At 67.3% G+C, this 11431-nt stretch overlaps 1 protein-coding gene across 1 annotated transcript; it reads left to right on the top strand.

Moving 5' to 3' along the window:
- Positions 1-31: 31 nt before the first annotated feature.
- MIDN (midnolin) lies at positions 32-8978 on the top strand. The gene is made up of 7 exons (XM_062632786.1): positions 32-295; positions 1239-1326; positions 1634-1696; positions 6135-6524; positions 6976-7108; positions 7223-7537; positions 8664-8978. The coding sequence occupies exons 1-7, from the start codon at positions 78-80 to the stop codon at positions 8924-8926; spliced, it is 1470 nt and encodes a 489-aa protein (XP_062488770.1). The 5' UTR covers positions 32-77; the 3' UTR covers positions 8927-8978.
- Positions 8979-11431: the final 2453 nt, after the last annotated feature.

Raw genomic sequence — 11431 nt, 5'->3', positions numbered from 1 at the left:
CTCCTCCCCGCGCTTCCGCCGCCCCCCGCCCCGGGCACCGACCGACCGCCGCTTCCCCCTCCAGCGCAGGTCGGCGGATGGACCCGCAGCCCGGCGCCAGGAGCTGCAGCCGCGGGGCCCCCGCCTGCGAGGTGGTCCCGAACGAGCCCCCCATGAACCTCTACATCAACACCACCACCGGGACCCGCTATGAGCTCTCCGTGCCCGCCGAGGAGACGGTGGAGGGGCTGAAGAGGCGCCTGTCCCAGCGGCTCAAGGTGCCCAAGGAGCGCCTGGCTCTGCTGCACAAAGAGAGGTACGGCTCGGCTTGGGGGGGGGGGGGGGGTCCCATCCCCCCGCAGCGGGGCTGGGCGCGGGGGCGGCCCCTCGCACCGGGCTCGGCACCGCACAAAGGCTCCCGCCCCCCTTTCCCTTGCCTGGCCCCATTCCTCCGCGGGTCGGGGGGGGGGAGCGGCCCGGGGGGCCGCGGGCGGGGGCGGGCCGGGGACCGGGAGCGCGGCCGCCGCCCCCCTCGCCAGGCTCTTGCCGGGGCTCCGTGGTGGGCGGCGGGTCCCGGTCGTGCCCCGCGGGGGCCCGGTCCTTTGTTCTGGGCTCAACTTCGGTGGCGGCGCCCGGTCCGTTCTCTCTCCCCCCCCCCCCCCTTCAAGCCCTAGGGTGGGGAAGGGGGGGGTTGTCCTTTGTCTGCCGGAGGCCCGGTCCAACGGGGCTGCGCGGCCCCCCCGAGGGGAGCAAAGCTTGAGTAGGGGGCGGGCGGCCCCATGTTGCGCTCGCCCCCCCCCCGGTCTGGAGTAACTTGCGGAGTCTCAGCTGGACCGGGATGGGAAGTGGGGGGGACCAGGGACACCGCCTGTGTCTGCGGGTCCGGGGGGGGGACACGAGACCCTCACCCCGTGTTTCCACCCCCCCCGTGGCCAGGTTTCCTGTGCCACACAGCCCCGCGGGTCCCTCACCAGCTCTCTTGCCCCATTGCCACAGCACAGTGCGTGGAGCAGGGGTACCCCAGCACCTGTGCTGTTCCCCCCCCCCCCCGGGGTGCAGGGGGCAGCTGGGGACAAGGCAGGGCAGTGCTGGGTACCTCCTTCCTTGGGGTGGGGATGCTGAAGGGGGTTCAGTCCCCTGGGAGCAGCCGGGCCTGCAGCTTGTGTCCCCCCTCCTGTTCCCCCCCCATGCTGGTGCACGTAGCTGGGCCTCGCTGAGGCCGCTCTGACCCCGCTTTTGCAATCTCCTCTCTCCTGCAGCCGGCTCAGTTCTGGAAAACTGCAGGATCTTGGGGTCGTGGAAGGAAGCAAACTGACGCTGGTGCCCACCGTGGAGGCCGGCTTGATGGTAAGCAGCCTTTTCCTGCTGCTCCCTCCCTCTCTCCTTCCCTCCCACTCGTCCCCATCTATTATTAAAGCCCTGGGCGAGGATGTGCTGGCAGCCCTGCGGCTCCGCTGCCCCGGCCCTCGCCCAGGAGGCAGCAGCGCTGGGCTGGGCATGCAGCAGGTTTAATATTTCACAGCTTTCTCAGGGCTTGTGTAGAAATAGTGGAAGTGACATGTCATCCCTCCCCTCCTGCCGCACAGACGCCCCCTCCTTCTCTGCATTTGTAATCTTCATTCCCCCCCCCCCCCCCTCCTTTTTCTTTTTCCAGTCCCAGGCATCCAGGCCAGAACAGTCGGTGATGCAAGCCCTGGAAAGCTTAACTGAAACTCAGGTGAGAGGCTTGATGCCGGGGGAACAATGGGGGGGGGCAGAGGCGGGTGTGTGGGGGATGCTGCGACCCTGCTTGTCTTCCCTTCCCGAAAGGCTTTGGTGTTCGGTGCCTGGTCTCTTAGGTTTCACCTTCAGCAGGGGTTGGGAGCGCTGAGGGTGGTGCCCGGGGCGGGCACCGTCATCCTGTGCAGCGCTGAGCGCAGGGAGGCCCCACGCCGCAGCGCTCGCAGCCCAAACAAGCCGGGAGCTGGGGAGGGCAGCGGCGCTGGGAGGTGAAGTGACTCATTCAAGGTCACGGAGCAGGTCGGCAGCACAGGGCCCTGCTCCCGGCTGTGGGGTTGCAGCCCCCCCCATTGCAGAGCCGGGGGTGCTGCCTGCCCCATGGCAGCGTTGAAGGGGGGGTACAGCTGGGTTGCACCGGGGGGCTTTGTGGGGCTGCAGAGCCTGGATTCTCCTCCCAGCACCCAGAAGGGGGCTGTTCCCCCTCTCCTTGGAGCCGTCCTTGGTTGGTGGGGGGGTGGCCGTGCCGTGATGGGGTGCTGTGATGCTCGGTGGCCTTGTGCTGGGTGCCAAGGAGGGGGCGCGGGTGGGGGCCGTGTTTAGAAGAGCTGGGAAGCTCCTTGGTGGCTGCGGGAGGTGTCGTGGAGGGGGGTCCCTGCGGGGAGGAAGCGTTCCCAGGGCTGGGTGCGTGCGCAGGCGCCAGCTGCCTGCCGCGAAGGTGGAATTTACCCCCAGCCGCGCAGGCCCTGGCTCCTTTGTTTTCCATCTCTCTCTGGTTGCTGGTGAACTCGTTCCTTCCTTTCTGGCCGAGGCTGCAGCTTCCCTGCCTTAATGACGGGGTTGTTTTAACCTGCTTCGCTGCATTTGGAGCCGGGGCTGAGCCCTGCGCTGCGCCCTGCCTGCCCCAGGGCCAGACAAGGGGGGGGGCTTGGTAGGGGCATGACTGTGCCCCCGTGGGCACATGGCAAGGGCCAGGGCTGCTCTGCTCCTAGAAGCCCTTGGTTGCCCCGGGTGCCCTTGGCTGCCCGGGGTGACCTTGACTTTGGCAGCTGCTTTAACCCATTGTGGACCAAGGGGTTGAGCTCGGACCTGGAGTCCTGGGCCAGCTCTGGCCTCTGCCTTTCCTCCTCCCCATGGAGCCCGGTTTGCTCAGGGGGTGCTGCCCATCCCCAGTGGGGTGCAGAGGTATGGAAGGGGTCCTGGGGTCCCAATGCATATCCTGGCCTCAGGGCTGCAACAGCTGCAGCCCCCCCACACTGGGGTGATATGTCCTGGGGAGCAGCAGCAGGGCCAGGGCACTCATGGAGCTGCCCGGTGCAGAGGGGCTTTGGGGGAACCCTTTGCATCTGTTGGGGCTCGTAACGGCCAGCAAGGCTCCCATTAGGGCAAGCGCAGCAGAGGGGAGGTCTGTGGGCTGCAGGCTGCGGGCCCCCGGGGGCCCTGCAGCCTGGTTTTCCCCTCGGGGCTGGGCTGGGGGCCTGGCAGCCCGGGTTTGCTGCGGGAAGTGGCTCTGTGCCTCCTGCCCACTGCAGGTTCCTCCTGGGCGGGTGATTCAGGAAGCTGGGGCTGTGCAGGAGGAACCGCCAGCACCTGGGGGGCGGGGGGGGGGGCAGGAAACCACTCCTCTCATTCATGCTTTGCTCGGCGCTGCCTGCGTCATGCATCCTCCCGCATCCTCCTGCATCCTCCGGCAGCGCAGGGGGAGCTGCGCCGGCTTCCTCTGGGGGCGGCGGGGGGCCGGGGCGCTGCCACCTCCTCCCCACCCTGGTGCTTATGGGGAAGCGGCTGCCGGGCAGGGAGGAGGTGATGGGGATGCTGTGTCCCCCCCTCCCACCCTGTCCGGTCCGGGCGGGTCGGGGGCTTCCTGGAAGGGCTCCGTGCGCTTCCTTCCGCTGGGCACGCTCGGAGCCAGCGCTGGGTCCTGCAGCCTCAGCGCTTCCTTCCCCTGCTCCCTCTGCCTGATTGGGGGGGGGGGGACACACGGACACACGTCCTGCCCAGCCGTGGGATGTGGCAGGGGGGCTCCGGCCCCTTCTCTCCTTGGCACGGAGTAGCCCCCCCCCCCAGCACGGGTGTCTGGGTGTTGGGACCCAGTTGTCAGCCACAGCTGTGTCCAGCTGGAGAGTGCAAGAGGATGCTGGGGGGGGTCATTTCCTGCTCCCCCCTCATGCTCTGTCTGGGTTTGACTTCCCCCTCTGCATCTGTAAGGAGCTGGAGCAGGACCGTTTGCCTGTGCTTTTGGGGGGTACCAGCAGGGGCTTGGGGGGGCCGGGGGTGTCTGAGGCTGGGGGTGACGCGGGGCCAGGCGTTGGAGCGAGGCAGGAATGCGGCGTTCCCTGAGTCATCCGCGTTTCTCAGAAGCAGCCGGGAGGGAGGCACTTGCCCCATCCCTGTGGGCCCTGAGCCCGGTGCGGTGCAGCCACATCCCCCCCCCCCCCTGCTTCCAGGGCTTGGCAGGGTCCTGGGGGACCCCCGGCCATGGATGCTTTGGGGGGGGGGGGCCCAAGGCATCTCGCAGGGCGGTCCCCATGGCAGAGCAGGCTGGCAGGGACCGGGTCCTCCCCGGGCGGCTGTGGGCGGCCGAGCAGGCGCTGGGTGGGACGTGTTTGCATTGGAGCGGCCGGGTTTCGCTGGGGGGGGGCGGTTGGCAGCGGTGTGGGGTGGGTGCTGGGAGCCCTGGAGGGCTGCAGGGGCCAAACCGGCTCCTGCCTATGGGGAGCTAAGGAGGGATTGGGGGGGGGGGGGTGTCTGTGTGACCCTGCTGCTGGGGATCTTTATGGTGCTGCTGGGAAGTGTGGGCTTGGGGTGCTCTGGTTCTTCCTGATGCTGGTGAGGGGTCAGGCGGGGCGCAGGCAGGTGTGAGTCAGATGGAGCAGGGAGGCGGCCCCGGCGCTGGCTGACGTCAGGGGGCCCCGGGAGGTGCTCGGGGCTCCCCCAGGCACCTCCGGTACCGAACGAGGGCAGCCGGTGCTGGGGTCGGTGCTGAGGCTGGTGTGGGTGCTCCTGCACCTCCGTGTGGGGCGGGACCCGGAGGGGGCTGTGAGACCCCGCTCGGGGTCCCTGCAGGGAGAAGGATGGGAGCTGCTGTGCCCATCCTGCGCCCCTTCCGCACCCATGGGGGGCTCCATGCGGGTGCCCTGGGGATGCTGAGAGGCCTTGAGGTGATGCTGAGGCTGAGGCGGTCGTGGCTGAGTGCGTGGGCTGCGGGCAGGGCACCCGAGGCAGAGCGTGACCGGTGGGGCAGGATGGGGGCTGTGGCGCCGCTCCCTCGCCCCATAACCCCCGTGTCCGGAGCGGCCACGGCTCCTTCCCACCCCCAACCCCTTCCTCCGCGGCCCCCGCTTGGGGCTTTGCTCAGGGTATTTTTAAAGCTGCTTTTCCCACGGCTGCTCAGAACCGGCCTCCACCGGAGCGGGTGCGGAGGAGCCGGGACCGGGGGGGGGGGGTGCTGAGCTCTGCAAGGGGGCAGGGAAGAGGCGATGGGGGTCAGGGGGGTGTTGGTTCCGCTTGGGCTTCATCCCAGGGTGCCGATGGGCTGGGGGTGGGTGACGTGTGCCGGAGCCGTGCCCGCGATGGGCTGGGGAAGCCGGTGCCTGGAATGGGGCGGGGGGGGCGCGGTGGCGTCATCCCCATTAGTGGTGACCCAGTGTCCTGCCCACAGCCCTGCCTGTGTGTGAGCCGTGCAGCCCCCTCCCCACCGCAGCATCTTGTGGGGGGGGGGGCTCCCCTGTTCCCTGGCACAGATGTCGAGTGATTTATGCCCACTGGGGGGGAAGGAGCAGGTGTTGGGGATTGGGGCCCCCCCTCTGCAGCTGCGACCTGGGCAGGGTCACGGCCCTGCTTTTGTCTCCGTGCTGCAGCTGCTCCATCACCTGCCTGTGAGGATGATGAGGCCTCCGGGGTGGGCAGGGGCAAATCCTGCCCTTGCAGCCGCTCCACTGGGTCTGCCCCGGGGGGGAGAACGTTGGGGGGGGGGGGATGTGTACTGCCCTCCCCTGCCTTTCCTGCCTCATAGCCCCAAGGCATGGCAGTGGGCACAGCCCGGACCCAGCATGTCCTCGCCTGCTCCCTCCCCATCCTTCCTGCACGGAGCTTGTTCGCTGTGCCGGGGGTGCAGCTGCCCCCCACGGGCTCTGGGCTGGCTGGGGCAGTGCTCCTGCCTGCAGCGGGCTCACTGGGGGGGGCACGGGGTGCTTTGTGCTGGGAGATAAAGGACAGGAGGGACAAAAATCCCCCCCCTCCCGGCATCATCAGCTGATGGAGCTGGCACCGCGCTGGGGTCATGCCGGGACAGCGGCTGGGTTCGGGGAAGGGCTGTGGGAAGAGGATCACCCCTTTGCTGCCCTAAAGACCCATCCCTGTGGGATGTGGGGCGGGGGGGCCGTGCCATGGGTTCACTGCGCAACACCGGAGCTGACGGGGGGTCCTTCTCTCCCCAGGTCAACGACTTCTTGTCGGGCCGGTCCCCGCTGACCCTGGCCCTGCGCGTGGGGGACCACATGATGTTCGTGCAGCTCCAGCTGGCGGCTCAGCAGAGCAGCGGGCAGCTCCAGCACCGGCACCTCATCGCCAGCCGGGGCGAGGCGGGGGCCGCCGCCAGTCCCCACTGCCGGACGCTGCACGGCGGCGCCGGCTCCGGCTTCACCCGCATCCCCGTGGTGCCCGCCTCGTGCCAGCAGAGCCCGGCCCCCAGCCCCGCGCCCGCCGCGCCGGCTCCCCCCATGTACTGTAACACCCCCCACGCCGCGCCCGTCACCGCCGGGATGTTCCGGTCGCACGGGGCCAGCACGCAGACGGTGAACAGCAGCGTGGTCTCCTCCTGCTCAGAGGTGAGGTTTCTTTACGGAGGGCTCTTGGTGCCTTCGGGGTAGGGGAGCAAAGCTGGGCAGCCTGGCACCGCTGTGGTGATGCCTTTCCCTGCCTCGGTTTCCCCATGCTTGGAATGCTCCCATGTCCTGGTTAAGGGCTCAGGGACAGGGTGGGATCCAGGCTCTTCCTCTGCTCATCTTCACACACCGTTCTCTGCTCCTGCTTCCCTTTTCCCCTTGCACAGCACAGCTGGCTGATGGAGGTGACACAATGCATGGAGGGGTGGGATAACCGTAGTTCCTTGTGCTCCAGTAAAACCGGGGCTGGTGGTGCCTGCTGGACCTGCTGCTCCTTGCCTGCTATGGGGTCACTTGGCCCGTTGGGGGTGTGGGGCAGAAGGGGCTTGTGTTGTGGGGCTGTGTCGTCCCATCCCGCGCCCAGAGGCTGACCCGGTGTCTCCCATGCGTGCAGGTGGAGTGCGGCACCCGCAGCAGCAGCTCCCCGGGCAGCAGCCCCGCGCCCGCCGCCCGGTCCCGCAAACCCGGTGCCGTCATCGAGAGCTTCGTCAACCACGCGCCTGGGGTCTTCTCAGGGACCTTCTCCGGTGCGTGGTGCTGAGCCCATCTGGGATGGGGCTGTGGGTCTGGGCAAAGGGGGGGGGGGGCACCGCGGTCCTTGGGGGCTCGTCTCATAACCCCCCTCCCCTTCCCACCCGCAGGCACTTTGCACCCCAACTGCCAGGACAGCAGCGGGCGGCCGCGGAGGGACATCGGCACCATCCTGCAGATCCTGAACGACCTCCTCAGCGCCACGCGACACTACCAGGGCATGCCCCAGTCCCTGACGCAGCTCCGCTGCCAGACGCAGTTCTCCTCATCCTCCTCGTCCTCCTCCTCGTCCTCCTCCTCGCCACCAGCCTCCCCGGACCTCGCCACCAAAACTACCTCAGAGCCGCTGCCGGCGGCCGCAGCATCCCCACCCCTGCACCCCGTCGTCCAGTGCCAAAGCCAGATCCGGATGTGCAAGCCCAGCGGTGAGCCCGCCTGCTCCGTGCCTTGTGTGGGATGGGGCTGCTGTCCATAGGGCTTGGTGGCTGGGATGGGCTCAGGAGCCCCTGCAGGCCTCCCCCCCCCCCCCCCAGAGCTGCCCCCCCCTTTGCATGGCATCACCCCATAACAGCCTCAAAGGGGGTTGTGTGTTTGACCCTGGCTGTTGGCTGCTCCTTGCACTGCTGATTGAAGGCACCAGCCAGGGTGGGGGCCTGGGGGTCTGCAGGGTCTGAGGGTTTGGGGGGGGGGGGCACCTGGGCTCTGGCTCCTGGACCACCCCTATTTGCAAGCCCATTGCCCGAGGATGGGTTTCGGGGTCCTGGGGTGCAATCGCTGGTGTTGGGACTGGGGTTTGTCCTCCCCTCAGCGTTTTCTCTCCCTTCTTTCCTGGCCAAGAGGGGTCCAGGCTCCCCACTGGCGGTGGCTCTGGACCAGCTCCTGGTGGCCTGGCTGGAGCCCTACCCCATGGCGTGAGTGGGGGGGAACCTGCTCCCCCCCACTGGGACAAGTCCTGGCTGGGCTCACCCCACTTGGCCAGAGCCCCTCGGGCCCCCTTGGCTCCAGGATGGGGAAGAGATGCCCGCAAGCCTCCCACCAGCTTCCAGCCCCAGCGGCTTTGCTGCACCAGGACCCTCCTCTGGCCGCTCTGGGGTGGAATTGTTTGGCCATAGAGAGGGGCTGTCCCCCTGTGCCCCGCTCTTCCCTTGGCGTGTTCCCACCCACGGCCCTGGAGGGTGATGCTGGAGCATCCGCAGCATTCGGGGGCTCTCCCGGCCAAGTTTATTCTGGGGCAGGGTCCCTTTTTTTCCCTCTTTTCCCCAGCACCGGAGCCCACGCTTGGAGCTTCAATTGCTCGTCCTCCCACACGGCAGAGCGGGGCCAGGCCTGCACCGGCTGCTGTGCTGGAGGGAAAGCCCCCCCACTCCCTTGGCACAGCACCACACAGAGGGGCTTCTCCCCATGGGGGACCAGCCTGGTGCTGCCCATCCTATGGGCTTGGGTTAGGACCCTGCTCTAGGGCGAGGGGTGTGTGTGTGTGTGTGTGCATCCATAGGGTTTCGGGGTGCAGGGCAGCCCCCCCCCATAACAACCTCCTCTGTGGCGTTGCAGGGGACCGCTTGCGGCAGACGGAGAACCGGGCGACGCGCTGCAAGGTGGAGCGGCTGCAGCTGCTCATGCAGCAGAAGCGGCTGCGCAGGAAGGCGCGCAGGGACGCGCGGGCACCCTACCACTGGCTGCCCAACCGCAAGTCCAGCCGCACCAACAGCAACAGCAGCGTCTCCAGCGAGGGCAGCCTGGACCTGGACTTCGAGGACTCGGTGTGGAAGCCCGAGGTCAAGGCAGACATGAAATCAGAGTTTGTCGTAGCATAGAGCCCTACCCCGGGGGGGGCCCCGGGGCCGCGGACTCTGCCGGGGATGGGGTGTGTGGGGTGTGTGTGGGGGGGTAGGAGGATGCTCCCGCTGCCCCCCTCCCCGGCCGGCGGTGGTGTCATTTCTGTTGGCGTGGGCCAGGTCTCCTCTAGATTTGCCATCTCCTGCGACCGGATGCGTCGGGGCTGAGCCTGCCTGTGCCAGGGAAGCGTTTCATTGTTGGTTAGGGGCAGGGGAGGGGGTGTCTAGGGCAGCCTCACCCCCCTCGCTCGGCTGGGGATGGGGAGATGAGGGGGGTGCAGGCAGGAGCCGCTGCCTCATCCCGCATCCTCCCTGGCAGGGAGCAGGGGGTCCTGGCCCCCGGGATGGGGGGGTGGTGGTCCTTGGGGGATATCAAAGCTGCTGCTTTGCTGTGAAGAGGGATGCAGTGGGGTGGGCTCTGCTCCCCCCCCGCCCCCAACGTGTCCCCCTGCCCCTGATGCAGGCAGGAGGAGATGAAGTCTCTCTTGGAGGTGCTGGCCCCCCCCCCGGGTTTGGGGGCCGTTTGTTTTCCTTCCCTTCTATATGTAGCATTGCTCGGCTATGGGGCTGGGCCCCCCCCACCCCGGGCGGCTGGGGGGGGGGAACGGGACACACGCGTGTGCCTGGGCGCTGCCAGCCCTGTGCCGCAGCCTTGGGGAGGGGGTTGTGGGCGGGGGGGGGGGGGGATTGGAGCCGGGATGGGGGATGGGGGGGGAATCCGAGGGGGGGGGCGGGGGGAGGGCTTTGTTTTGGGCTGGGTTCTCACTTTGTTTTCGGAGGGGGAAGAAGCGGCGCTTCCCTCCGCGGCCGAGACCAACTCCCGAGGCGCTGGGCTCGTCCCGCGGCCTCCGCGCTCCTTGGATCTGGGGGGGGTTTAACTTAAAACAGAGAAGCAAAGGGATGGAGAAGTAAGGACTGAGCAAGCCCAGCGCTCGGGGCTGATATTTATAGACATTACTTACCCGACTGAGCCAATACTGACATAGTCTTGCATAGGCCGTAGAAATCCTTTTTCTTGTCCAACCTTGATTTTTTTTGTCCCCTCATCAGGAGATCTGTGCAAATAGAGAACCCCCGTGCTGTGTTTTTTTGTCTGTAAAAGTCTTTTTTTTTTTCTTTTTTTGTGTGTGTTTTTTTGGGGGGTGGGGGAGGGGGAGAGCGAGGTTTCCGGTCTTTAATATTTTATTTTTTATTTTTGAAATAAATTTGGGCAGTTCTGGATGCACCGAGGCTGCTCCGTGGCGTGTTTCACAGGCGTGTGTGTGCACACGTGTATTCAGCATGCATAGCACACAGGGACATGGTCAGCACGTTGTATGTGCACACACATAGAGCCACGGGGGGGTTTGGGGGGGAAAGGACCTTAAGCTCATCCAGTTCCAAGCCCCTGCCATGGGTAAGGGCACCTCGCACCAGCCCATGTCACCCAAGGGCTCTGTCCAACCTGGCCTTGGCCACTGCCAGGTAGCCCATGCACACATCTGGCCGTGCACACGTTCAGCTGTGCACATCTGTATGCATGCAGAGCCATGCAGATGTGCTCAGTGCTGCACGGTTGCACGTGTGTGTGCACAGCTCTGCTCACACCAGAGCAAGAGCAGCCTGGAAGCATGATGGGGGGTGATGGAGCTCCCTGGTCCCCCCACCACCACCCCTAGGAAGGGTTTGGGGCTGGGGACCCGCTGTGGGATGTGCCAGGGCCGGTGTTTCCAGACCACAGCCTGTGTGTGGTGCTCGCCTGACCGGGTGCACCCGGTCCCATCCTGCTGCCTGGGGGAGCTGGGCCAGTTCCACCAGCCCGGCTGGGTGCAGGCCCTGCCGCCCTCCCTCCTGCGTCACCCTGGGCCAGAGCTGAGGGTGGGTGCCCACGGTCCCGTTGCCACCCTGACACTCTGGTTCAATCCATGGGGCCGGGCACGGCTGTGCCTCAGTTTCCCCACCCGCAGGTTGGTGTCCCTTGGGCAGGTGGCGGGGTGTGGATGACACCGGGGACGTGCATCAGCACCATCCCACCCATGGGAGCCCATGGCCCCTTCAGACCTCGGTGGGGCTCAGGGTGTTGGTGGCTGCGTGGTGCCAGGGCTGGGGGACCACGGGCTGGAGCAGTGCCTGGGCTGTGCCAAACATGGGGGGCACCAGCACCCGTTGGTCCTGGGTGCAGGGGGCTGAGCTTTGGGGCAGTTCCCTGGGGAGGGGGCAGGAGTGGCTGCGTGCATCCTCTTTACCACGTTCACCCCCCAGGATTTGGCTAGGATGGAGCCAGGGAGGATGGTGCCAAACCAGAACCCCATGGATGGACCCAGCCCCCCATGGACAGGCTGGGATTGCCCAGCTGGGGCTGATGCCTCATCCCATGGCAGAGCACCCGGGGGGGGCTCACTGGGCCCTGAGCCCCCAGAGGCAGCCGAGCACCGGAGGAAGCTGGGGCTGGGAGAGGAAGCGGCTCCGGTGGCTGCGGTGATGCGGTGACTCGTGCCGCACGGA

The sequence above is a fragment of the Pezoporus occidentalis genome, unplaced genomic scaffold (genome assembly GCF_034315485.1).
Source record: "Pezoporus occidentalis ecotype Australia unplaced genomic scaffold, CSIRO_AGI_Poc_V1 ctg399, whole genome shotgun sequence".
Taxonomy (NCBI): domain Eukaryota; kingdom Metazoa; phylum Chordata; class Aves; order Psittaciformes; family Psittacidae; genus Pezoporus; species Pezoporus occidentalis.
This window is presented reverse-complemented; position numbering and strand designations above follow the sequence as displayed.